This window comes from Miniopterus natalensis, chromosome 9 (genome assembly GCF_054644295.1).
Source record: "Miniopterus natalensis isolate mMinNat1 chromosome 9, mMinNat1.hap1, whole genome shotgun sequence".
Classification (NCBI taxonomy): Eukaryota; Metazoa; Chordata; class Mammalia; order Chiroptera; family Miniopteridae; genus Miniopterus; species Miniopterus natalensis.
The window spans coordinates 73,691,121-73,718,630 of record NC_142089.1 but is presented as its reverse complement, the minus strand read 5'-3'; the positions used below and the strand labels follow the sequence as shown (position 1 = coordinate 73,718,630).

Sequence of the window (27,510 nt, the reverse complement as noted above, 5' to 3'; positions counted from 1 at the left end):
CATGTTTTCAAATTCCCTTCTAATTTTTTTTAGTTGAGGTATAATTCACATACAACATTATGTGAGTTTCAGGTGTACAACATAGTGATTCAACAATAATATACATTGTGAAGTTCCCTTCTAATCTCTGAACACACATTTCTTGAGCATTTTCTTGGTATTAGCACCATGCCAGAAACTGTGGGTTCAAAAATTATGTTTCATGGCCCTGAAAATGACTTATTGTTGAAGAAAACAAGATACATACATCCAAATGCCAAATTTCTCTGCAGAGCAGAGTGGGATTAAATACTGTATATGAGTTGTAATAAAGTCCTGTTCAGGTAGGACTGGGGGAGGGGTACGCTTCAATACCTGTGGAATGGAGAGGTCAAAGGGAGGCTTGATAGGGCTGGAGCTACATCTTCAGGGTCGGTGATGTTTGGTTGAACAACCTTTGAACCAAATTTTGAAACATCAGATTCCCTATATTTCTTTTTAGTAGGACAGTTATGTAAAACGACAACTCAGAATTTGTCACTTTTTGTATGCACATTGGGTGCAGCTTTGTAAGAATGTCTTTGTGGCAAAGGCTCAGTGTTTTAAATCTTGGAAAATGGCATCGTCACAGGGACTCAGTTTTTTGTTGCGGCGCTGGGAGCCTATTCTAACCGTTGATGAGCGATGCTTTTCAGATCAGGTGGCCCCTGTGGTTTCAAAAGAACATGAGGTTTTATCACTGATTGCTGGCTTGCTCTGGGATTCTTTCGGGCCTCTTTTCCTCTTATCCCTTAGTCCCCAAAGCATAGCTCGCATTCTTCCTCTCACTCCCAGGAGACTGAGCCGCTGGGCCGGCTGATAAGGCTGCAGTGTCCCGGGCACACACCTCCAGTGCCAGGTTTTTGTTTTGTTCCCCTGATTTGTGTTTCTGCTGATGGACCAGTCAGATACTATACACCTGGATGGTAATGAGGGGTTTGAGCAGGAGCCTGGTCATCTTATTAATACCCAGTGCACTCACCTGTTTCGGTGAAAGCCAAAAGGAGCTGTGGGGAAGAAGGGTCAGAGTCCTGGGTGAGTCGCGGTTGTCTGACTCTGAAATGGCTCCCCTTTCTGAAAGCTTGCCAAGTGTGTTGGAACCTGGATGTGGCTTAGAACAATATGTGTTATGTTCTTGCTGTAATAAGAGCCTGGGATGTTTGCCCTTGGCATGTCTGGGAGATGACACAGGTGATTTGGAAATTTACATGGGCTCGTGCAAAAGAAAGAGGAGATGAAATTTGTGGAATAATGTGTTTGATTCTCAGGGGGCATTCTTAAATTGGAAGTAGTGGAGACAAAATAGGAAGTTAGATTTCATTTTTAAAAAGCTACTGTAAACCCACAGTGTCAAGGTTGCCAACATGAATTGAAGTTCCCCTGCGTATTTGTTGTAACTCTTCTTTGAAATGGGCTGTAGTAGCTTTGCATTCTGAAAGGTAATAGTAAATGCTGGATTTAAAGAGTCAACAATTATATTAATCAAAACAATTTAAAGAAAAAGAACAAAAAATACTTTTAGGTTACCTATTTAGCTTGGGAAGAAGTATATGATTGTTTTGATGCCCATTTTAAAATGACTATAGAAACTTATCAATATTTTATGACATGTTATATGTTAGGTATAGTACATAGGTGTGCACACAAGGTACACACACATACACATGCCACTTGCATGTGCCCATGTAGATTTTTTCTTCAGAGGACAGCATCTAGGCTTCAGGGATCTCATTTCTGAATCACCTCTCAGCCCATCTTGAGCTGGGGTCAGACAAGTTGAGCAAAGTATTTGGCAACCTCCACTAGCTGTTTGGAAATCCCAAGCCTTTAAAAAAGATTTTTGTTTGTTTGTTTCAATATTGAATATTTATATCTTCAGTTTGATCTGAATGAAGCTGTGTGTGGCCCTTGGTACTCTGACCCCTGATGCTGTAGGAAGATGTGTCAGGTGCACAGGATCAGGAATGAAGGGCACTCTCTCTCCCTCGGCAGGCGGAGATGGACATGGTCTCCTGGGGTGTGGACATGGCCTCGGTGGAGCAGCACATCGGCAGCCACAGGAGCATCCACAATGCCATCGGGGACTACCGCTGGCAGCTGGACAAAATTAAAGCTGACCTGGTACTTTGAAATGTTTCACTTTCAAAAAGCATGGTGAAGGATTGTGTAATTACTTGATCCCAGCCAGTTCTGTCTGAAACATTAGCCTATGATTACTTTCCCAAATGATTGGAAAGTTTAAAAAATCCCATCTCTTAAACAGGGAAGTAGAACACAATAGATCTGGATATTGCGTTAACACTGGGTAGGGGCAGTCAAGCAAAAGTCTAAGGGAATACAAACACTCATTTGTGTGCAGTTTGTAAGAGAGCGTTTTGGGGGTGGTAGTTCTTTCCTTCAGAATGCAGAGCGTCTCTTCAAATAGAGACAATCTGACTGTCATACAGTTTTATGTCCTTGGTGATTCCTTTTCTATGTGGTAATTAAAATGTATCTACTGAGGAAAATTATGTTTCATCCCGATTCCTTTGCTGAAAGGACTGACTCGAAGCTGGGTTGAGAATTACAACATAAAATATTCATCTGATTTTAAGCACTCAGTTTCCCACCCCCAGGCTTCTATACATTTTTTAAAAAGATTTTTTTATTGATTTTTTAAAAATTTTTTTGAGAGAAGAGAGAAACATTGATGTGAGAGTGAAACATCAATGGGCCGCCTCCTGCATGCCCCCTGCTGGGGATGGAGCCTGCACCCAGGGCATGTGCCCTGACTGGGAGGTGCGTGGGACCAACTGAGCCACACCCGTCAGGGCAATAGACTTTTTTTTATATTTAGAACAGAGCTATTCATCTTCCTTTCTGCTGGCTTTCTTTTTTGCCTTACTTTTGTCCACTTGAGTATCTGATCAATTTTCCCTAAGTCTAGGGAGTCCTAAATTATATATTCAGACTTCTACAATTTTGTAACAAGCAGGTCTTTAAGTGACAGTGATCAGGCCTTCACTTGTGGAGATGGCACCTCCAGGCCAGCGAGGGTTCGCCTTCTCAGCAGCTGGGGAGAGGGCTCTGTGGGTGAAAGATGTTCCAGAGAAAATAGTCTGTGGAATGATGTCAAGTCAGTATCTGACAACAGGAGGTGTAGAGAAACTGCTCTTTCTCTACAAACCCACACGGGGAGTGAAATCATTACCTGCTGTTTCTCTCCTTCTAGCGCGAGAAATCTGCCATCTACCAGCTGGAGGAAGAGTATGAAAACCTGCTGGTAAGCCGACTTATTTCTGAAGCCTCCGTGTTCAGTTCAGTGCGGCTCCATAAGTATGGGGCACTGCCTTGGGGTAAGGCACCTGCTAGGTGTTATACCTGACAACTTTGGAAGGACTTAGAAGTACACTTTGGGGGTTTGGAGACGCTAATTTCATTTCCACTGCTGGTTTCCTTTAGAAGTGAATTTTAAAAGATTTTCTTATTTGAAGGCTGTTCTATTTGCATCGTGGCACATCAGTAGCACTTGTTAGTACTTGCAGTTAAAGCAATAAAGCCTTTCTGCTTGTGAATTGTAGTCTTTTCATGAGGTGTAAGCAAGAGTGAGGCTTGCTTTCCTTACACCATCATCACCATTTTATGATAAAGTCTGAATCAATTACTTGACTCATAAGAAGAGATATTTCCATTCTTCTGCCTATTTGTGTCACCCTGTCTTCACGTTCTCAATATTTTCTAATTGGCAGTGCTAGTTTTTAAATAACGTGGCTAATAGTGACACTCCTATTAGGTTTGGGGAGTGACTGATGGCACCTTGAATTTTGGGGGTGTTGGAGAGGGCAGAAAAAGCTTGATTTATCTTTTTAAGAATCCCATATTCCCCTTTATAGTCTCAAACTAATTAGTGAATCCAGACATCAGTATCTGAATGAAGGCCCTTCTGGATTAGGCTGTTTCACTGAATCTAAAATTGCTCCTTTGCTCCTCAAAAGTTTGGCTGGGTCACATACCAGGTGGCCAGTGAATGCAAGAGGTTAACATTTTACTGATTCTTACGGGGGTTTTTTTTGGGGAAAAGGGACCACACGGGTGTATCTGTGAAATCTGCAGAGAATGCCATTAATCTGCCTGGTGGTGTCCTAATGCTGCTTTTGAACGCCCCGTACAGAAAGCGTCCTTCGAGAGAATGGATCACCTGCGACAGCTGCAGAACATCATCCAGGCCACGTCCCGAGAGATCATGTGGATCAACGACTGCGAGGAGGAGGAGCTGCTCTATGACTGGAGCGACAAGAACACCAACATCGCCCAGAAGCAGGAGGCCTTCTCCGTAAGCTTGCCCTAAGTAGTTATTGATGCTCCCCTCAAGGCCGTCACCCTCGAGGCCTAGGAGGTGGGGATGAATGGGCTTGTCATAATTTAATTTAAGTTTAAATAGGCTATGATAAAACAGTCATGAAAAACCATTCCTTTGAGTGACTTAAGGGGGAGGGTGCATTTACATCCCAGAAGAGAGCAGGCGGTGTAGGAATTCGTTGGTTCGCGTATCCCAGGGGTAGCACAGTAGCGTGGTGGATTAACACCTAGAATTAGAAAATCTCAGCATTTGCTGTAGCTCTGTCACTTTACCTGTGTGAATTTGGACATGTCCCCAGTCTGGCCTCAGCCACATACTGGATGATCTCAAACATCCTTTCTGGTCTTCAAAATGCTAGGATTCTTGAGGAACACACAACGAGATTCTCTGGCATGGTCCGTTTCCCAGCTGCAGTTCTGTGTTTAACATCCTGTGGTGGAAATGCTGGGAGGCCATTGGCGACTTGTCCTGAAGGATTTGCTCTCCTTTCATTCACAGATACGCATGAGTCAGCTGGAGGTTAAGGAAAAGGAGCTCAATAAGCTGAAACAAGAAAGCGACCAGCTTGTTCTCAATCAGCACCCGGCTTCAGACAAAATTGAGGTGAGCTTCGGGAGATTTAGGTCCTTACTAGGAAAAAAAGGGAAATGAGACCAGGGCTTGACAAATCTTTTTCTGGAAAGGACCAAATAATATTTTAGGTTTGCCAGTCATTTGGTCTCTGTTAAAATGATTTAACTGCCATTGTAGTGTGAAGCCAACCATAGCAATATGTAAATGAGTGAGCATGACCATGTTCTGATAAAACTTTATGTATAGACGCAGGCACGTGGGCCAGATGTGGCCCTTGGGGCTGTAGTTTGCTGACCTCTGCCCTAGACTGCCATCTGTGGGCTGTGCTCAAGGCTGACATTAGCTGGTAGCACTGGTAAGGTCATATTGGTTGTTAAAAAAATTTAAATATTACCATATCACTTGGGCAGAGTCATTGCTTTAAGCTCCTCAAGTCCTGGCATGGGTGCCTGGGCCTCCCATGATCTAGGAACAGGGCTTGTGCGGTGGAGGAACCCTGTTCCAGGGCTGTCCCCAGTGTCTGTTCTGACTGGTCAGTAGGTATGCCACTTGGGTGAATATTTTGAGTAATACTCCTAATGATATCTATTTGTTAAAACTGGTTTTAAAATTTAATTTCTTCAGTCTAAGAGTTCCCTGTTGGGAAATCCTGTTTTTAATATTTGGAAAGAAGTTTCCTTGATTTGGATTTAGATAAAAAATATTTCATAGCTTTCATTCAGGCTCACATATCTATTAAAGAATAGATGTCCCTGTACGGCTGAGTGGTGGTGAGACAGCTGATGTTTTCTGTTTCAGGCATATATGGATACTCTGCAGACACAGTGGAGCTGGATTCTTCAGATCACCAAATGCATTGATGTTCATCTCAAAGAAAATGCTGCCTACTTTCAGGTTTTTATGCTTAGTAATAATTTAATTGTCTTTTAGATCTTAATACCTTATCTTTTGAATGTTTTAAAAAATAGTAAAAACAGTATTCAAAGTATTACATAAATACTGCTTACTGGATTTTTTGCTTTTTGTTTTTTAAAGTATTATTTTAATGATTTCAGAGAGAGAGAGGGAGAGAGAGATAGAAACATCAATGATGAGAGAGTCATTGATCAGCTGCCTCCTGCATGCCCCCTACTGGGGATCGAGCCCACAACCCAGGCATGTGCCCTGACTGGGAATCAAACCTTGATCTCCTGGATTGTAGGTCAGTGCTCAGCCACCAAGCCACTCTGGTAGGGCTGCTTACTGGTTTTTAATTTAGAGAAACATAGATTGATAACCTGGTCATCCATTGTTCAAATAGCCTCCTGTTGCCACATGAGTTAAAATACTTTGTGCTGTAATCTTTTCTTTCTTTCATTTTTTCCCCTTAAATATATCTTTATTGATTTCAGAGAGAGGAAGGGAGAGGGGGAGAGAGAGAGAAACATCAATGATGAGAGAGAGTCGTTGATCGGCTGCCTCCTCCATGCTCCCTACTGGGGATCGAACCCGCAACCTGGGCATGTGCCCTGACCGGCAATTGAACTTCTATCTCTTGCATCATAGGTGGATGCTCAACCATTGAGCCATACCAGCCAGGCTGTAATCTTTTCTTTAGCCACCTGTCAAATATATTCTTAGGGAGGATAGTCCTTGAAATAGAATAGTAGATGGTATTGCTTATGGAGATGCTCTTCATTGACACGGAATCACTCTCACCCTTAATAGTTTTTCGAAGAGGCCCAGTCGACCGAAGCTTACCTGAAGGGCCTTCAAGACTCCATCAGGAAGAAGTACCACTGTGACAAGAACATGCCCCTGCAGCGCCTGCTGGACCAGATCAAGGAGCTGGAGGTACCATCTCAGACCCAGGCCCGGCAGCCTTATGCAGGATAAAGTGCCCCTGCCCGACGCAGTTCAGGCTGCCGATTTGCATTGTTGTGTAGAACGATACATGCCTGAGCTCACACAAACATTTCCTCATCTTTCAGTGACTTCTCAAAATAAATTTCTTTACATGCTCAGCTACTGTTGAAAATTACTTTTGCTAAAGTAATTACTATTGCTCAGGACAAAAATGGAGAGAAAAACATGAAAATTCCTTTGGAAAAGCCTATATCAAGTTTTATCAACATCAGTGTTTTTTACACAATGATATTCTTTCCTGCCCTCTTCATTCACGCTGTGTGGCTTCTGGAGCCGCTTATTAGGAAAGATTACCATAGTCCCTGGACATAGATGAATTTGTGGCTTTTTACAGCTAATACAGCGATACGTCATTTGTAATGGCACAGCAGCTCTCGTAATGCCATTTGAAGATCTTATCTAAAATTCACAGACTGTCTATGTTAAGGTATGATTTTATTTGCAATTGCAGAAAGAACGAGAGAAAATCCTTGAATACAAGCGCCAGGTGCAGAACTTGGTGAACAAGTCCAAGAAGATTGTGCAGCTGAAACCGCGGAACCCTGACTACAGAAGCAATAAGCCCATTATTCTCAGGGCTCTGTGCGACTACAAACAAGACCAGGTGTGTGCCCGCGTCTCAATGCCTCTCCCTCCTTTACATAAAGGCTTTTGTCCATTGAGAGGGCAGAATTTAATGTAGGTTCCAGCGAATGCCTCAGTAAATGTCTCTCTTTTGCACACAAAGCAGCAAGTGCAGAGCAAGTGCAGCAGGTTTGTTTGGGATCACATGAGAGTGCCAGTGATTAGGACAGGGCTTATGTTTAAACTGCTCTAAGTCTTCAAGCTTTTTTCTTCTGATATGCAAAACTTATTAATCTGTGTTCACTCTTACCTTCAAACTTTAACATGAGACGTGTGAGCATTCTGCTGCAAGTAGAGTGAAAGTCATTGCAGATAACCGAGCGTGCCAATTCTACAGGCTTGGTGTGAAATACAGATATTTGTATAGAAAGAGGACTTGTTTTGAGTAACTATTTATGTAATTACCATAGCTCTATTTTCTTACAAAAATTATGGAGGACTTAAGAAATATAAAATGTGTTTAGTTGGTTAGATAAATATTATAAAACAATGGAGCCATTTTACCATGCAGAAATGTTTTAAGAACTTATGTGGAGATTAGAAATAAGAAGTTGAAATGGAGAGTGAAGTACATAAATATCAAGCTTGTTACATTTCACTGGTTAAGATAGTTTTCATATTTTAATTACCCATTTTAAGAAGCTATATAGAGTTAACTTAGAAAGGAAGCTATTTAGATGCTGGAGTTAATTTAGAAAGTTATTTTCTTGAGGACCTGATACCAGAATTTTTTATTTAAAAATTTTAAGAGCAAATGAATGAGACAAGTGACTCCCACACACTACAGTCTAATATATAAAACACGAAATCACAAACAAAGAAAAGCCATGTGGTGAGTTTTTGCCTTCCCAAAGGATTTCTCACTTGATTAGTGGGTTCCCCGGGCTCTCTCTGGAAAACAGCTTCACCTCATTCCCTTTACACACACCTTTCAGGCTCACATGTATTGAGTAAAGATTATTTCATCTGAGGAAAAGCTAGCAAGGTAATAAGCCCAAATCATTTGCACGCTTTCATCCCTGTTTCCATCTTGGAGGAAAAATATAAAAACGCGTGCTCATGAGTAAAGCCAAAGGCCGGTTGCTTGCCTTACAGAAAATTGTGCACAAAGGGGATGAGTGCATCCTGAAAGACAACAACGAGCGCAGCAAGTGGTACGTGACGGGCCCGGGAGGCGTGGACATGCTCGTGCCCTCCGTCAGCCTCATCATTCCTCCTCCCAACCCCCTGGCTGTGGACCTGGCCGGCAAGTGAGTCGCTCAAGTTCCTCGTTCCCAGGACAGTGGGAGTGGGGAGCAATGGGGCCAGCGCTTAGGCAGGAAACGCGAACACCCCCTTTGTTACTGTAACTCCCCGTCCCAGCAGGAGCCTCACGAAGGTCCCCTCACACTCCCTATGACTTTGTGTTGAAGGTACTGCAGCAGTTACGGGAGGAGCAGAAGGAGTGTCTGCCTGTGAGCCTAGAGAGTGTGATTGTCATAAGCTTAAAAGGCATAGTTTCAGAGCTCTTCCCTTCTTACACTATCAGTAATTTTGCCTGTAGCCACAGTATAAAATGCCCTGAATATCAATATCCGCTCATCGATCGGTGGAACATTTGTTTTGCCGGTTGTCCACGGCAGCGCCCTCCGAATAGGAAGGAGCCCCGCGTGCTCATTTGCAGGCCCCGCAGCCCTCCGCGTCCCAGGGGCGCACTGTCCCTGCAGTGCCCCCAGTGTTAGGCCTCTGTCGATTAAAAAGTGTGCTCTGCAAACAAACTGCGCAGATCAGATCAAAAACATCATACTGTATATTTTGATCAAAATGATTGGAACTATCTACGCTAATACAGATCATGGAGAATGTACTTTTGGGGAGTAAATTAGTCCAAATGCGTTGCAGTGTCGACTGTTTTGAAACTTACACATTCGCCTGTTCCTCTGTTAGTTCTTTAGCTTTTTGTGAGGTCACGTAAGCATGGCCGGGTTTCCCGAGTGACACGGAGTGTGAAAGCCAGGCTCAGGGTGTCCTCCCTTGCTTCCTAGGATCGAGCAGTACTACGAGGCGATCTTGGCTCTGTGGAACCAACTCTACATCAACATGAAGAGCCTGGTGTCCTGGCACTACTGCATGATCGACATCGAGAAAATCAGGGCCATGACTATTGCCAAGGTATGTCCCCAGGACCCCCCAGGCTGCCTGGAAGAGGCACTGAGCTGCTCCCCACAGTGTGCGTTTCTGCCGGTCAGACCTTCTGGCTGTGCAGCTAATGCTGCTGTTCTCACCGAGAGAATCAGCTCAGCCTGCCGTAGAGGTGCTGGCCTGTCCGATACAGAATGGGAGGAATTCACGTGCGGCTGGTTACCAGACCAATTCAAGTTACCTGACAGGCCATTAGTACCTGTGGCAAAGGCACGTGGTCCTGTAATATTCTGGATCCTATTTCTGTAGGTGTAATGGAAAGTTGGGTCATAAATTATTTGCTGGATGCCACAGAAATCAAAGGTGGAATAGAATTCTTGGAAGAACATCAAAGCATTAGTTACTCAGCATCATTGGTTTTCAAATTGGGGTCTAAGAATTCGAGGTGAAGGGGTCCTCTTGGATGACTGGAATGGCTGTGAGGAGAGGGGCACAAAATGGGTCATTTTTGGCTTCCCTTAACCTTTTCTTTTTTTAGTCAGGACAGCTTTGCTGTGATCTGCTTTACATTTGGGGCTTCCGAATAATATTTCCTTTAAAGAATAATTCTGGAAAAAAGAAATTGCTTTGTTTCGTAGGAGCAATCTGTACACCTCAAAGACCTTTTGTGTTTTAACGGGCCTTAAGAGCATTGCCTTAAGCCCCATCTAGCATAGGGCATTTTTCAGCAGACTTTTTCTTGGTCGCACTATGGGGGCAACCATAAATCACTTTGCCTGGCTTACTTCCAGCTGAAAACCATGCGGCAGGAAGATTACATGAAGACAATATCTGACCTTGAGTTACACTACCAAGAGTTCATCAGAAACAGCCAAGGCTCAGAGATGTTTGGAGATGACGACAAACGGAAAATGCAGTCGCAGTTCACGGATGCCCAGAAGCACTACCAGACGCTGGTCATCCAACTGCCCGGCCACCCTCAGCACCAGACAGGTTGGTTTGGAGCATCTTTCTCTTTGTGTCAAGCATACATGCAGTTTTAAAAGAAAGCAGTTGGCATAAAACTAGTTTCAGAATCACTTCTTTGAAAAATAATATATCAAAATTCATTTATACCCTAAATTTTCAAAATCAAATCAAAGGAAGTAGCTACACTTTTATGCAGTATGGATTTCCCTTCTAACTAGGAATTCTCTGATTTTTGTGGCCCTAACATATTTTTACAGTAACCACAACTGAAATCACTCATGTTGGTTCCTGCCAAGATGTCAACCATAATAAAGTAATTGAAACCAACAGAGAAAATGACAAGCAGGAAACATGGATGCTGATAGAGCTCCAGAAGATTCGCAGGCAGATGGAGCACTGCGAGGGCAGAATGGCTCTTAAAAACATCCTTCTGGCAGACCAAGGGTCTTCTCACCAAATCACAGTGAAAATAAATGAGTTAAAGGTAGGTACCTATTAATATTTTGCCTGATTCCAGGTATATTTATATTTATCTGAAAACTAATTTAAAAACTCCTAGTTTAAATATTTATAAGCAAGAAACATTAATTTTCGAGAAAACAGGTTTCTGGCATGATTTTTTCTTTTTGTTTCCCGTGCTTCCAGATTTGTAGAAGTTTACCAGGCTGGGGACTAAGCCACCGTTGCTGTTAGGTTGTGAGTTGCTAAATCAGGCTATAGTGTTTTTCCTTTGTGCCATGTAGTACTTGGTTCATTTCAAATGTTTCACAAACATTAATTTGGCTTCTGCCTAAAACAACCTATGACATGGGCTAGACAGGTGGAATGATCTTTATTTATAGACAGGAAACTGGCACTGAGAGATTTGATCGGTGGAGTAAAAGCTTAAAGCCACTGATGGAGCTGGGACCGCGGTGCAAGTGTTTCAGCTCACAGCTCAGTGGTCTTCTCTGCCCGGCCACGCCTGGCACTGCACTGGAATGTCCAAGGTGAAAATTCTGAGTAAGGGGTCACAGTTACACAGTGTTCATAAGATCTCCCTGAAGGAGGAAGCAAAAGGTCAAGTTAGTTTCTTTCTTGAATCCTTTACATGTAGTGAACTTTTTAAGGACAAAAATGATCATAAGAAATCACAGCTAAATCAAAAGAGCTCTCCTCCTTTTTTGACAGGGTGTGCAGAATGATTCTCAAGCAATTGCTGAAGTTCTCAACCAGCTTAAAGATATGCTAGCTAACTTCAGAGGTTCGGAAAAATATTGCTACTTACAGAATGAGGTATTCGGGCTGTTTCAGAAACTGGAGAACATCAATGGCGTTACAGACGGCTACTTAAATAGGTAATCACAACTAACGCTTATCTCAGACCTTCTGCTTTGCTCGAGCTCCGTTTTGTCAGATTTACTTGCTTTATATGCTTGGCTTGCTGAATCCTTTGCCTTACAGTTTCTGTTTTCACTAGATGCTTACTTGACATTCTTCTGTGCTTTTGAGAGGCTCCTCTAGCCAAGGGAGTTAATTCCACTGCTCTGAGGTCTAACGGATCTTACAACTCAGGTACACTCTAAGGGCCAGAACTTAGAATTCTCCAGTGAACGCAAAACGGTGGCCTGGAGCAGATGTATTGCTCCTGCAGATTGTAAAAGAGGCAAAATGAATTACCTGCTTTAATATTGTTTATTTTCATTAATAGCGGCAGGGGCCAGATGTTCAAAATTTAATGAAATCACCGGCAATGCTGTTTGCCTCTTTTGGTCTTCACAGCTTGTGCACAGTGCGAGCACTGCTCCAGGCCATTCTCCAAACAGAAGACATGTTAAAGGTTTACGAAGCCAGACTCACTGAAGAGGAAACCGTTTGCCTGGACCTGGACAAAGTGGAAGCTTACCGCTGCGGGCTGAAGGTAATGCGGGAGGGTGTAACGGCGGCCCCGGTTGTAGGAAATGAGACGGGACTCAGTCCCCAGTGAGGAAGCTTCGCTAAGTTTTCATTCGTTTTGAGGATTACCAGATTTCGCTGGCCACACATGTTGATGTTAATTGTTATCTCTGGTGCACTGCTTTCCCGGAGTATGTTAGTAGGAACTAGGTGAGAAAGTAATTTGTGGTGAGATTAGTCTGCAGAATGCTTAGGTGAAAGTAGTTAAACTGGTTTCTTTACTCTAGGACTTCTCAGAACTATTAATACACAAATATTGGGAAACGCAATCAGTAAATATATTTTCCTGAATTGATCACCACTTAAAAATACGGATGTTCTAAAAGAGTTTTATAAACTTTTTTTTTTTCGTTTGGTGATTTGCAGTGAGGCATGAAGTAGGATATGAGATGAATTTGTACTCTTTTTTTCTCTGATGACAGAAAATTAAAAATGACTTGAACTTGAAGAAGTCACTGTTGGCCACCATGAAGACAGAACTGCAGAAAGCCCAGCAGATCCACTCCCAGACTTCACAGCAATATCCACTTTATGACTTGGATCTGGGCAAGTTCAGTGAAAAAGTCACGCAGCTGACAGATCGCTGGCAGAGAATAGATAAACAGATAGACTACAGGTATGCCAGCCTCCTTCTGCACATTCTTCCCAGCTCTTTGTTCCTAGGATAATGCCACTTGAAATAATCACTATAAAAAATAATGGTTTTGTTTCGTATGTAAGTTAGTTAATACAGGTGTTCTATTTATGGACTAGGATAGCCAAGCTTGAACCAACCCGTGCCAGGTGCCATCCAGGTTCTTGGGGAAATAGAAGACATTGATCAAGCTCTTTTGTGCCCTATAAGCAAACTCTTGTTATCACTGTTGGAGGAAGTAGATGCTTTTTCACTGAAAGTTTATGAAAATTAAATCTTAACAAAAGAAATGCCTTACTGCGCATGAAGGTTTAAAAATATCTCCCGAATCTTGCTTGTATTTCATTTTACTAGCAGTGCTTTTTATTTTATTTTGTTAATCCTTACCCAAGGATATATTTTTATTGATTTGAGAGAGAGAGGAAGTGAGAGAGAGAGAGAAAGAGACATTGATGTGAGAGAGAAACATCGATCGGTTGCCCCCGTATGAGCCTCGATTGGATTTGAACTCACAGCCTTGGTGTGTGCTCTGACCGGGAAACGAACCCACAGCCTTGGTGTGTGCTCTGACCGGGAAACGAACCCACAGCCTTTTGGTGTACAGGACGACGCTCCGACCAACTGAGCCACCAGCCATGGCTAGCAGTGCTTTTTAAAAACTTCTTTATTGACATGTAATTCACATGTCATACAGTTTACCCATTTAATGTGTATAATTCAGTGGTTTTTAGTTATATTCAGAATTGTGTAATCACCACCACAATCTAAGTTTAGAACATTTTTATCTTCACAAAGAAATCCTCCACCCACCAGCCGTCACTACTTCCCAACTTTCTGTCTGTATAGATTTGCCTGTCCTGACATTTCATATAAATAGAATCATACAATAGACGGTCAATGGTAAATGGCTTTTTTCACTTAGCACAGTGTTTTCAAGGTTCACTCATGGTGTAGCATGTGTCAGTACTCTGTTTCTTTTTACGGCTGAGTAATATTTTATGTATGGATATACTGCATTTTGTTTATCTTTTCATCAGTTGATGGATATTTGGGTTGTTTCCAGTTTCTGACTATCGTGAAAAATGGTGCTATGAACACTCACGTATAACTTTTTGTGTGGATGTGTGTTTTCATTTCTCTTTGGTATATACCAAGTGGAATTGCTTGGCCATATAGGGACTCTATATTAAATACTTTGAGGGACAACAGTAGTGCTTTCACAATCTTAATAATTTTATCTGTGTTTTCCCTAGATTATGGGACCTGGAGAAACAAATCAAGCAGCTGAGGAATTATCGTGATAACTATCAGGCTTTCTGCAAGTGGCTCTATGATGCCAAACGCCGCCAGGATTCCTTAGAATCCATGAAGTTTGGAGATTCCAGCACAGTCATGCGATTTTTGAATGAGCAGAAGGTAAAAGTCAACATGTCATTCTGTGGCTATTTTGAAATTACTTGGGTGTACGCTGTATTTTCCTGTGGTTTTCATAGCAGTGCTTAGGTTTGAAATGATTAATATTACTAGCCTATTTTGTGAATGCTTAAAGACTGCCTAGAGGAAAACAATTGAGATACTTACAAAGAAATGCAATTATGAATATTGAAATAATGTAATGTTGTACTAAAGTACTTTTATAAATTGAGGTGAAAGATCAGAAAAGAGTTTTGACTAGAAAGTGACCTTTTAGGTGGATAATAAGTTGAAGAGCTTTGTTCTCTTTTCTGAGTAGAACATACACTCATCTCCTAAGGTTTAACTGAGAATATGAGGTCAGTACATGTAGTAATAAACAGAGAGAAAAAACAAGTAACAGTGGTTAGAAAGTGAAATAATATTTATTTTTAAATGTTTATACACTTTAACATTCATAAATAACATTTTATCTTTTATATAGAACTTGCATAATGAAATTTCTGGCAAACGTGACAAATCAGAAGAAGTACAAAAAATTGCTGAACTTTGTGCAAATTCAATTAAGGTATGCTGGTTTTACAAAGAATGTTGGTATTTCATCAAGCATATTATTAACTGCATTATTTTCTGATTCACTTTCAAGATTATAAACTTCTTGAAGATAGCAATGATGGATTTTATATATTCTCTCCTAAACAAACCATAAAAAATTGCTATCCTTGAACTTGAATTCATTACACATTGAATTCACTTGAATTCATTACACATTGAATTCACTTGAATTCATTACAGATATTGTATCTGTGGGAATGGGCTGGTCTTCCTTCTTTAGACTGGTGGCATGTGCAGGACTGATTCTCCTGTTAGCGCATAAAGATGTACTGCCTGGTTTAATAATGTAATATTAGCCATGTGGGCACTAGCTGCACATGATACCCTTTGGGGTTAGTCATTAGAAATACAGTTTGATGCAACTGTGGAATTGTAGCTGTCAGTGTGTCCTTGTAAGTTAACAGAGTATGTTTTTCTTAAACTCTATTATTCTTCAGGATTATGAACTCCAGCTGGCATCATATACCTCAGGACTGGAAACTCTACTGAACATACCTATTAAGAGGACCATGGTTCAGTCTCCTTCTGGAGTGATCCTGCAAGAGGTATGTATGTCATTACATATGTATGTCATTCCTTCTGCCTCCTCCCTTTTCCCTGTATTCTTCCTGTTTTCCCTAAATTCATCCCTTGTTACAGGGGATCCACTCAAAAAGGTTGACTGGAAGGTTATACTCCTCCTAGTGTGAGTCATCAATATGTGGTGCATTTTAGGAAATGATCAGTAGAAGTCTGAATCTGTTGTCAATTTATTAGAACTTTTGCAGAAATTAGGCTTAAATTTTGGATTTAATGAGGGATACTTTAAAAAAGTAGAAAATATTTTGTGGGTTTTTAAAAGTCAACTCTCCCAAAGATGTCAGAGAACATCACCGGTCAGATGGTTTAGGGGAAACACCCCAGAGTGATGAAAATGGAATACAATGTTTTTAGCCCTTTATTTTGATGTACTCCTAGAATTTGGCATTAGCATGCATGAAAGAAGGGAATTCACTCTTTAAATTATACTTTTACTATTTCATAGTTTTGGAAAAACAAAATCGGTCCACTTGCATAGGACTTTTTTGGAATGTAATATCTTTTTTATCTTCTTTCACCCCTTTTCTCCAAGGCTGCGGATATGCATGCTCGGTACATAGAACTGATTACAAGGTCTGGAGACTATTACAGATTCTTAAGTGAGATGCTGAAGAGTTTGGAAGACCTGAAGGTAATTTATTTACTTCATTTCCTTGAGGCAGCAAAAAAATAAAATAGAGTAGAACCTTATTAATATTGCCTCATTATAACATGGATTTGGGCATACTTACTGGTAAAACTAGATTTTCTCTACACAGTTAGTCTAATACAGTTTGCTCATGAGCCTAGATTTTCTCTACACAGTTAGTCTAATACAGTTTGCTCATGAGCCTGGGGTTAGTCCCATGCTCTAGTACACTGTTCAAAATGCCTTAGGTAGTATTTGCAAAATTTTAGCTATTTTACCTTGCCCAAAACCAGTAACTTAATTTTTAGTTTGATCAAGTAATTTGCTTTATTTCTTTGTGTTAAACCACGACTAAGAACATACTGAATGAGCTGTAGTTGAATTTTTCATGTTGAGTGATGGTTTAATTTCCTCATTTCTCATACTTAAATTGAGTTTATGTGAAAACTTATGGTTTACCCTGAAATAAAGAAAACATAATTTATAAAATCATAAGTTTTTGATCTTGGAAGAAATGACCTCATTTACAGCTGAGGAAGCTGAAACTCAAAGGTGTATCATTTGCTAAGATCGCACAAACAGTTGAAGGATTATGAGGAAAATACAGATTTATTGGATTTTTGTCAAGTAGTTTTTGTCTTGTATCACTATATGTGTGTGCTTGTGTGTGTGCACAAGCATGTGCTCATATGTGTGTATATGTGTGCGCGCGTGTGGGTGTGTAAAGAGAAATAAGAGTGCACACCAGTCTGGGAGGAGGAAAGTACTGCTGCTCTCTTGTGATATGAAGTGCTTTTCTTTCAACATATTTCTGATTTTGCTTTTATAGCTGAAAAATACCAAGATCGAAGTTTTGGAAGAGGAGCTCCGACTGGCCCGAGATGCCAACTCTGAAAACTGCAATAAGAACAAATTCCTGGATCAGAACCTGCAGAAATACCAGACTGAGTGTTCCCAGTTCAAAGCAAAGCTCGTGAGCCTGGAGGAACTAAAGCGACAAGCTGAGCTGGATGGGAAGGCAGCTAAGCAAAACCTAGATAAGTGCTATGGGCAAATAAAGGAACTCAACGAGAAGATCACCAGGCTTACTTATGAGATTGAAGATGAAAAGAGGAGAAGAAAGGCTGTGGAGGACAGATTTGACCAACAGAAGAGCGACTATGACCAACTGCAGAAAGCGAGGCAATGTGAAAAGGAGAGCCTGGGCTGGCAGAAAATAGAGTCAGAGAAAGCCATCAAAGAAAAGGAGTTCGAGATAGAAAGGTTGAGGATCCTTCTGCAGGAGGAGGGTGCCCGGAAGAGAGAATACGAAAATGAGCTGGCAAAGGTAAGAAACCACTATAATGAGGAGATGAGTAATTTAAGGAACAAGTTTGAAACAGAGATTAACATTACGAAGACCACCATCCAGGAGATAAGCATGCAAAAGGAGGATGATTCCAAAAACCTTAGAAACCAGCTCGACAGACTCTCCAGGGAAAACCGCGACCTGAAGGACGAGATCGTGAGGCTGAACGACAGCATCCTGCAGACCACGGAGCAGCGCAGGCGCGCAGAGGAGGACGCCCTCCAGCAGAAGGCCTGCGGCTCTGAGATGCTGCAGAGGAAGCAGCACCTGGAGATGGAGCTCAAGCAGGTCATCCAGCAGCGCTCCGAGGACAATGCGAGGCACAAGCAGTCTCTGGAGGAGGCTGCAAAGACCATTCAGGACAAAAATAAGGAGATCGAGAGACTTAAAGCTGACTTTCAGGAGGAGGCCAAGCGCCGCTGGGAGTATGAAAATGAACTGGCTAAGGTAAGGAGCAATTACGATGAGGAAATCATTAGCTTAAAAAACCAGTTTGAGACCGAGATCAACATCACGAAGACGACCATCCACCAGCTCACCCTGAAGAAGGAGGAAGACACCAGTGGCTACCGAGCCCAGATAGACAACCTCACCAGGGAAAACAGGAGCCTGTCTGAGGAAGTAAAGCGGCTGAAGAGCACGTTAGCCCAGACCACGGACAACCTCAGGAGGGTCGAAGAAAACGCCCAGCAGCAAAAGGCTGCCGGCTCGGAGGTGTCCCAGAGAAAGCAGCAGCTGGAGATCGAGCTGAGACAGGTCACTCAGATGCGCACAGAAGAGAGCCTGAGATATAAGCAGTCTCTCGATGATGCTGCCAAGACAATTCAGGATAAAAACAGGGAGATAGAAAGGCTGAAACAACTTATAGAAACAGAAACGAAGGAACGCCAGTGCCTGGAAGATGAAAATGCTAAATTACAAAGAGCCCAGTATGATCTGCAGAAAGCAAATGACAATGCCACAGAGACTATAAGCAAATTGAAGGTCCATGAGAAAGAACTAACGCGCCTGAAAGTCGACTATGAAAGGATTTCCCAGGAGAGGATCGTGAAGGACCAGGACATCACAAGATTCCAGAATTCTCTGAAAGACCTGCAGTTGCAGAAGCAGAAGGTGGAAGAGGAGCTGAATCGCCTGAAGAGGACGGCCTCAGATGACTCCTGCAAGAGGAAGCTGCTAGAGGAGGAGCTGGAAGGCATGAGGAGGTCTTTGAAGGAGCAAGCGATAAAAATCACCAGCCTGACCCAGCAGCTGGAGCAGGTGTCCATTGTGAAGAAAAGGAGCGAGGATGACCTCCGGCAGCAGAGGGACGTGCTGGACGGCCACCTGAGGGAGAAGCAGAGGACCCAGGAGGAGCTGAGGAGGCTCTCCTTGGAGGTGGAGGCCCTGAGGCGCCAGCTGCTCCAGGAACAAGACAATGTCAAACAGGCTCACTTGAGGAATGAGCATTTCCAGAAGGCCATAGAAGATAAAAGCAGGAGCTTAAATGAAAGCAAAATAGAAATCGAGAGGCTGCAGTCGCTCACAGAGAACTTGACCAAGGAGCATTTGATGCTGGAGGAAGAACTACGGAACCTGAAGCTAGAATATGATGAGCTCAGGAGGGGCCGGAGTGAAGCAGATAGTGATAAAAATACAACCATCTCTGAACTAAGGAGCCAACTGCAGATCAGCAACAACCGAACCCTGGAACTGCAGGGGCTGATTAATGATTTACAGAGAGAGAGGGAAAATTTGAGACAGGAAATTGAGAAATTCCAAAAGCAGGCTTTAGAGGTATTCACAAATATTTGATCACAGCTCCACTGTCTCTCAAATAATTCACTTCATTGTCACCCTGTCTGAACTATGCTCTTGCTACTGAGATGGATGCTGGTAGAAAGTCTAATTTTTCTTTTTATTACTGTACTACTCTCTTATTGTCCAGACAACTGCTTTGAGTAGCGTCAGTGCGCTTTGCCCTTCTGTTCTGTCACTGCATCTATGCCAGCCTGAGTGTAACCCGTGTTTGGCTCTGCTTTTAAAACTTTAGCATGGGTATAACAATGAGATCATTTCCCCTGAGTTTCTCTCTGTTGTCTAGAAGATAGCTCTTACTTACTGAGCCATGACCTACATTTTAAATTTAAATTTTCCTAAATAAGAGCCATCCATAGGCTTTTTCTATGCAATTTTAAAAATCACTTTTTCCCTCTTGCTTACATGATTTTCCTGCATGCATTATTCTCTTGGTCATGGCCCCGTTTGTTTGGCTTTTATTTTTTTAATCCCTAATTTAAAAATAACTTCTTTAACTTCTAATACATTTGGCTTCTATAGACAATATTTGTGTGGGGCTGGGTGTCGGGTATGTATATATGCAAAGATGATTATTGCTTTTTAAAGCATGTTAGTATAGCTGTAACAGGCGAGCTGTGGGTATAGCGGGTGTAATTAATTACCTGGAACACCGCTGTTAATAATAAGACAGGTCTATAACTTCTATTTCCTTTTATGGAAAAAATATTAAGTATGAAGCCATTTCTCAAAGTGGCAACATACATCTACAGAATTTTTTCATGAATTTATAAGATAACAAAATAACAGTATACCCAGGGGAAATGTATTTTTTTAGAAAATGTAAGAAAACAGGTTAAATTATGGTAGCCATACGATATGATCCAAACATGTTTTTCCCATTTCTTTCTTTTTAAATTCTAGGCATCTAACAGGATTCACGAATCAAAGAGTCAGTGCACTCAAGTGGTGCAGGAAAGAGAGAGCCTTCTGGTGAAAATCAAAGTTCTGGAGCAAGATAAGATCAGGCTGCAGAGGCTGGAGGATGAGCTGAACCGAGCCAAAGCAACTCTAGAGGCAGAAAGTAGGGTGAAACAGCGCCTTGAGTGTGAGAAACAGCAAATCCAGAATGACCTGAATCAGTGGAAAACTCAATACTCCCGGAAAGAAGAGGCTATTAGAAAGATAGAGTCAGAAAGAGAAAAGAGCGAGAGAGAGAAGAACTGCCTTAGGAGTGAGATTGAAAGACTCCAGGCAGACATCAAGAGGATTGAAGAGAGGTGCAGGCGAAAGTTGGAGGATTCTACCAGGGAGACACAGTCACAGTTGGAGACAGAGCGCTCCCGACTTCAGAGGGAAATCGACAAACTCAAACAGCGCCCATATGGGTCCCATCGGGAGACCCAGACTGAGTATGAATGGACTGTTGACTCCTCCAAGCTGGTGTTTGATGGACTAAGGAAGAAGGTAACGGCAATGCAGCTCTACGAGTGCCAGCTGATTGACAAAACAACCTTGGACAAACTGCTGAAGGGGAAAAAGTCAGTGGAAGAAGTTGCTTCTGAAATCCAGCCTTTCCTTCGGGGTGCAGGAGCTATCGCTGGAGCTTCTGTTTCCCCCAAGGAAAAGTACTCTTTGGTAGAGGCCAAGAGGAAGAATCTAATCACCCCAGAATCCACAGTCATGCTTCTGGAGGCCCAGGCGGCTACAGGTGGTATCATTGATCCCCATAGGAATGAGAAGCTGACTGTTGACAATGCAATAGCCCGGGACCTCATCGACTTCGATGACCGTCAACAGATATATACAGCAGAAAAAGCTATCACTGGTTTTGATGATCCATTTTCAGGCAAGACAGTAACCCTTTCAGAAGCCATCAAGAAAAATTTGATTGATAGAGAAACCGGAATGCGTCTGCTGGAAGCCCAGCTTGCTTCAGGGGGTGTAGTGGACCCCGTGAACAGCGTCTTTTTGCCAAAAGATGTAGCCTTGGCCCGTGGGCTGATTGACAGAGATTTGTATCGGTCCCTGAATGATCCCCGAGATAGTCAGAAAAACTTTGTGGATCCAGTTACCCAAAAGAAGGTCAGTTACATGCAGCTGAGGGAACGGTGCAGAATCGAACCTCACACTGGTCTGCTCTTGCTGTCTGTACAGAAGAGAAGCATGTCCTTCCAAGGAATCAGACAACCTGTGACCGTTTCTGAGCTGGTGGATTCTGGTATATTGGGACTATCCACTGTAAATGAACTGGAATCAGGTCGAATTTCTTATGATGAAGTTGGTGAGAGAATTAAGGACTTCCTTCAGGGTTCAAGCTGCATAGCAGGCATTTACAATGAGACCACAAAACAGAAGCTTGGCATCTACGAGGCCATGAAAATTGGCTTGGTCCGACCTGGTACTGCTCTGGAGTTGCTGGAAGCCCAAGCAGCTACTGGTTTTATAGTGGATCCTGTTGGCAACTTGCGGTTAACAGTGGAGGAAGCCTATAAAAGAGGTCTGGTGGGTATTGAGTTCAAAGAGAAGCTCCTGTCTGCAGAACGAGCTGTCACCGGGTATAATGATCCTGAAACAGGAAACATCATCTCTTTGTTCCAAGCCATGAACAAGGAACTCATCGAAAAGGGCCATGGCATTCGATTACTAGAAGCACAGATTGCAACCGGTGGGATCATCGACCCGAAGGAGAGCCATCGGTTACCCGTTGACATGGCATACAAGAGGGGCTACTTTAATGAGGAGCTCAGTGAGATTCTCTCAGATCCAACTGATGATACCAAAGGATTTTTTGACCCAAACACTGAAGAAAATCTTACCTATCTACAATTAAAAGAAAGGTGCATCAAGGACGAGGAGACGGGGCTCTGTCTACTGCCCCTGAAAGAAAAGAAAAAGCAGGTGCAGACATCACAGAAGAACACGCTGAGGAAGCGCAGAGTGGTCATCGTGGACCCGGAAACCAACAAGGAGATGTCTGTTCAGGAGGCTTACAAGAAGGGCCTTATCGATTACGAAACCTATAAGGAACTGTGTGAGCAGGAGTGCGAGTGGGAAGAAATAACCATCACTGGATCTGACGGCTCCACCAGGGTGGTCCTGGTAGATAGAAAGACAGGCAGTCAGTATGATATTCAAGATGCTATTGACAAGGGCCTGGTTGACAGGAAGTTTTTCGATCAGTACCGATCCGGTAGCCTCAGCCTCACTCAATTTGCTGATATGATCTCCTTGAAAAATGGTGTTGGCAATGGCAGTGGCATGGGTGGCGGTGTCAGTGATGATGTTTTCAGCAGCTCCCGACATGAGTCGGTCAGTAAGATTTCTACCATATCCAGTGTCAGGAATTTAACCATCAAGAGCAGCTCTCTGTCTGACGCCCTGGAGGAATCGAGCCCCATTGCAGCCATCTTCGACACCGAGAACCTGGAGAAGATCTCCATCGCAGAAGGCATAGAGCGGGGCATTGTGGACAGCATCACTGGCCAGAGGCTCCTGGAGGCTCAGGCCTGCACGGGCGGCATCATCCATCCAACCACGGGTCAGAAGCTGTCGCTCCAGGATGCCGTCTCCCAGGGCCTGATTGACCAAGAGATGGCCACCAGGCTGAAGCCTGCTCAGAAAGCCTTCATTGGCTTTGAAGGCGTGAAGGGGAAGAAGATGTCGGCAGCGGAGGCAGTGAAAGAAAAGTGGCTCCCCTACGAGGCTGGCCAGCGCTTCCTGGAGTTCCAGTACCTCACGGGGGGCCTCGTTGACCCCGAGGTGCACGGCAGGATAGGCATTGAGGAGGCCATCAGAAAGGGCTTCATCGACGGCCGAGCAGCCCAGAGGCTGCAAGACATCAGCAGCTACGCCAAAATCCTGACCTGCCCCAAAACCAAGTTAAAAATCTCCTATAAGGATGCTATGAATCGCTCCATGGTGGAAGATGTCACTGGCCTGCGCCTTCTGGAGGCCGCCTCTGTTTCATCCAAGGGCCTGCCCAGCCCTTATAACATGTCTTCTGCCCCAGGCTCCCGCTCCGGCTCCCGCTCCGGGTCTCGCTCTGGCTCCCGCTCTGGCTCCCGCAGTGGGTCCCGGAGAGGAAGCTTTGATGCCACAGGGAATTCTTCCTACTCTTACTCCTACACCTTTAGCAGTAGCTCTATTGGGCACTAGTAGTCAGTTAGAAATGGGCGCTAGACCTTGACTTCATTTATAGGAATTTTCACTTTATTAAATAATAAAGAAAATCTAGTGCTTGCAATCTAGCGATAGAATCTTCTGTGCTTAAGGAAACGTTGCTAGGGTTGAAATCAAATAGTAAAGGCTGTTCTGGCTTTTATCTTCTTAGCTCACCTTCACTATTGTAATACGCTGGATGTAGTGTAAATGAAATGGTAATCAGTTGTAAGGATAGCACAAATTGAGTTTAGAATTTTCTTCTGTGTTTAGATTTTTGGTCCATTCTTCTTGAATTTCTTTTGGCCTTAATACAGATTTCTGTTTCTTGGAGATGAAAATTAAATCGATCGTTAATATTTTAGTCATCATTTTGTTTCTCATCTACATATTTCCATTTTCTGTATTACGAGAAAAATTACCCCTCTCCCCCCAAGAAAAACCCACCCAAACCTAAGCATTTTGGAATGAGTCTCCTTTTAGTTTTAGAATGTGGATTGTATGACCCATATACTCTTATGTATCTGTTGGTTTGGTATTAATTTGACTGTATGTGCATGATAGCAGCAATCTTTGCTTTTCTTTGGTCAAAGTTTTCTGTTTATTTTGCTTATCATTTTTGATGTACTTTAAAAAGGTGTCTATGAAGTTTGCTATTCTGGCAATAAACTTTTGGACTTTTGAATTTTTTGCGTTTTGATTTAATAACACTTATACACACAAGGGACTTAGCAAAAGCTTTTTGATTGTTGTAAAATGTGTCTAAAACCATCTGCTTTCAAAATGCATATTAAGGAAGACCATTTCTAAACTATTTTCGTTCTGAATTCTTGTTAGAATTTGGTTTTTGAAGTTAGTTTTTTTCCAACCCTTCTCGAGTGCCTGCTGTGTACCAGGCAGTGAGTCCTTGGAAATAAGCCTGTGTAGAGGCCAGGCCAGAGGTCAATACCCAGCTCCAGTTTACTCTGGACAATGAATATCAAGTAACATGGGCAAAAGTCATCATCATAACATTTAAAAAACACAAGGTTGCCAAGATTCTATTTTGGGTATACTCAAAATACATGGTATTTCATTTTGTCCCCTAAAAGAATTGTCCTGTGTCTATGAAAATAGTTCCTGAAGAGTTCTTGGCTGCCTGTTGAAGACAATGAGATAGAAGCCTATTCCTTTAATCAAAGAGAAACTTGAAATTCAGACATTTGTCATTAAATTAACATGACTTTACTGAACACCTGTTTTGTGTCTAGTACTGTGCTAGGTAGTAGGAGGACTCAACAGAATTTAGAAGACCCCTGACTTCAGGCCTTTGCAGCCTGGGCGGGGACAGAAGGCACACATGAAGCAGTCAGTGGGACAACTTGCATATGTCACTAGTGTATATTAAGACAACCAAACATTTTATAATACAGAGAGAAAATAGGAAAGCAAATGAAATGCTAATTGTGTAAAACAAAAAAGATCCTACTTAAGATAATACTTAAATTATTGGGGCTTTTGGTACTTGTGTGAAAACAGCATTCATATCTGACCTCTTTTCTTGCCCTTGCCTCCCTCCCCCCCCAAGCCTGGAAGACTTGTAATTAGTTTCACTCACTAAATATTGAGTTCTGTATGCAACACATTGTGCCAGAAACTACATCGTGTGGTAGGAAAACATGGTAAAAAATGGTCCTTGTAATATGAAAGGAAAAACATAGTATGTGATAAATGCTATGTTGGGGGAAATAGAGATTCCTTATGCTAGAGCGGGGAGGCTGTGTTAGCTTGGACTGTCATAATTCTGGGGGGCTAGAGTTCCAAGATCAAGTTGCAGTCCAGGCCCAGCTGGGCGTGGCTCAGTGGTTGAGCATAGACCTAGGATCCAGGAGATCGGGGTTTGATTCCCTGTCAGGGCACATGCCCGGGTTGTGGGCTAGGCAGCCAATCAATGACTCATCATTGATGTTTCTCTCTCCCTCTCCTTTCCTCTCTCTGAAATCAATCAAGATATGTTAAAAAAAAAAAAAAAATGTTGCAGTGCAGGGTTGGTTTCCGGCGATCATTCTTCAGGTTCGTAGGCAGTGATGAGTATGGAGGGAGCTCTGGGGTCTCTTCCTTGTAAGGATACTAATCCTATCATATTAGGGCTCCACTCTTGGAACCTCATTGAACCCCTTTTCCCCTCATTTCATCTTAATGACCTCTTTTAAAGGCCCTATCTCCAAATACAGATTGGGGGTTAGGGATTAGACAAGCATTTGGGAGTGGGGGGGGGGGGAAGGATGACACGATTCAGCCCACTACAGAGGCCTAACCTAGAACAGGGCAGGAGACCGCTCTGGGGAAAGGATGGTGAAATAGATGAACAGGCATCCGTGTGAAGCAGCTCCTGAGGCTGAAGGAGCGTGCCGGCTCCAAGCTGCTGCTGACGTCCTCAGTAAGCCCTGAGACGAGGTAGGGCCTGTGTCCTGGGGGAGAGGACACTCGCGACCTGCGCTGAGTTCTGATGTGGTTCACACACACTGCATCCACCGAAAAGGGAAGTATATAATTTTTTCAATGAAAATCATCTCACATTCAAATAAGTCTTAACATTTTTCCAGGCTGCTGGGCTAACTGTAAATGTGAATGAAAAAAAAAATAAAGATGCTGTGGGCAGAGTGAGCGAGCTACTTCCAGAACTCCCTGACCCCACACCTGCTTGCAGCGACCGGCTTGTTTTCCGTCTTTCCTGGCGCTGCCCTTTTACACTCGTCGCCGTTTTTTCCCCGTCGGCGAGAGAACGGTGCTGTTTGCCTCTGGAAAGGGCTGTTCACAAAAATTGCCTTCGTGTCTGTTTCTTCGTCTGATGCAAACAAATAAATGCCAAGGGAGCCAAAGGGTGGGCATCGGCTTGGATAAAATAAAAATAATATAACGAGGGATTAGGTTCTGGGAGTTAAAACCACCTGGGGAAACGAAAAGGCGCTGATTCCGGGTCTGGTGCAGGACTGGTGCAGAGCAAGCTCGGGTTAGTCACAGGAAGCTCTCGGGGGGGCCCCCTCGGGGGGCCCCCGCCCCCCCGGCCCCCCCCGGCCCCCCCGGCCCCCCCCCCCCGGGCACAGGGCACAGAGATGGGGGACTGGCTTGAAGGGACCCCGCAGGTCCAGTTTGAGACAGGTAGAGCCTCAACAAGAATCAACAGTGGTAATGGAACAGTAATATTGAATTTAAAAATAATAATAAATCAATAATTTAAAAAAACTCACCTTGGCTCCACGGTGAAACAACAGTGAAGGTGTGGTAAGCAAGCCAGCGAACACACGCAGAAGCCACGATGGAGGAAAGGGCCCCCTGAGCCCGGCTGCTGTGGCCCAGGGGCTGGGTGAAGTCCTGTGCCCCAGACGGACGCCACCCGCTCTTTCGGGGCTGGGGCTCGCGCCCAGGTTGGGGGCTCCACCCCAGGTCGGGGTGGGGGGTAGGCGGCGGTCAGTGTCTCACATGGGTGTTTCTCTCCCTTCTCTTTCTAGAAATCAATAAGAAATCTTAAAAAAAAAAAAAAGGCAATTGTAGCCGACGGAGGGGCCGCGCGGGACCGCGCGGGCCGGGTGGCGGCGGGACACTCGCAGGCCACCGGGCGCCGGGAAACGGGCGGTTAGACCGGGAGCCAGCCGCCGCCTTCAGCCCGGGGCCGATTCCGCGCCGCTGACAGGATCTAAGGCGCGTGTCCTCCGTGAGACGCATCTCCTGACGAGAACACTTAAACGGGTTCTAATCGTAAAGGGGAAAAATCGGACAAATCCAGGAGGAGGGACGGTCTGCACGACGAGCGGCTGAGGCTCCTGACAGACACAACCGCTTAATTTAAAAAGGAGAGTAGGGGAGGCTGTTGTAGATTAAAAGAGACAATA

At 43.4% G+C, this 27,510-nt stretch overlaps 1 protein-coding gene across 1 annotated transcript in view; it reads left to right on the top strand.

Annotated features, from left to right (window-relative positions):
* The window catches only part of DSP (desmoplakin), a 39,395-nt gene extending 15,072 nt beyond the window's left edge, over positions 1-24,323 (top strand). Inside the window, exons 5-24 of the mRNA XM_087820656.1 lie at positions 2,011-2,139; positions 3,230-3,280; positions 4,169-4,330; positions 4,856-4,960; positions 5,729-5,824; positions 6,638-6,763; positions 7,287-7,439; positions 8,555-8,709; positions 9,484-9,610; positions 10,372-10,573; positions 10,807-11,033; positions 11,720-11,886; positions 12,311-12,449; positions 12,907-13,100; positions 14,372-14,534; positions 15,016-15,099; positions 15,584-15,691; positions 16,258-16,356; positions 17,183-19,477; positions 20,402-24,323. Coding sequence (XP_087676782.1) covers positions 2,011-2,139; positions 3,230-3,280; positions 4,169-4,330; positions 4,856-4,960; positions 5,729-5,824; positions 6,638-6,763; positions 7,287-7,439; positions 8,555-8,709; positions 9,484-9,610; positions 10,372-10,573; positions 10,807-11,033; positions 11,720-11,886; positions 12,311-12,449; positions 12,907-13,100; positions 14,372-14,534; positions 15,016-15,099; positions 15,584-15,691; positions 16,258-16,356; positions 17,183-19,477; positions 20,402-23,635 — 8,016 coding nt within the window. The 3' untranslated portion in view covers positions 23,636-24,323. The remainder of the gene's footprint in view (positions 1-2,010; positions 2,140-3,229; positions 3,281-4,168; positions 4,331-4,855; positions 4,961-5,728; positions 5,825-6,637; positions 6,764-7,286; positions 7,440-8,554; positions 8,710-9,483; positions 9,611-10,371; positions 10,574-10,806; positions 11,034-11,719; positions 11,887-12,310; positions 12,450-12,906; positions 13,101-14,371; positions 14,535-15,015; positions 15,100-15,583; positions 15,692-16,257; positions 16,357-17,182; positions 19,478-20,401) is intronic.
* The last annotated feature ends 3,187 nt before the right edge of the window (positions 24,324-27,510 follow it).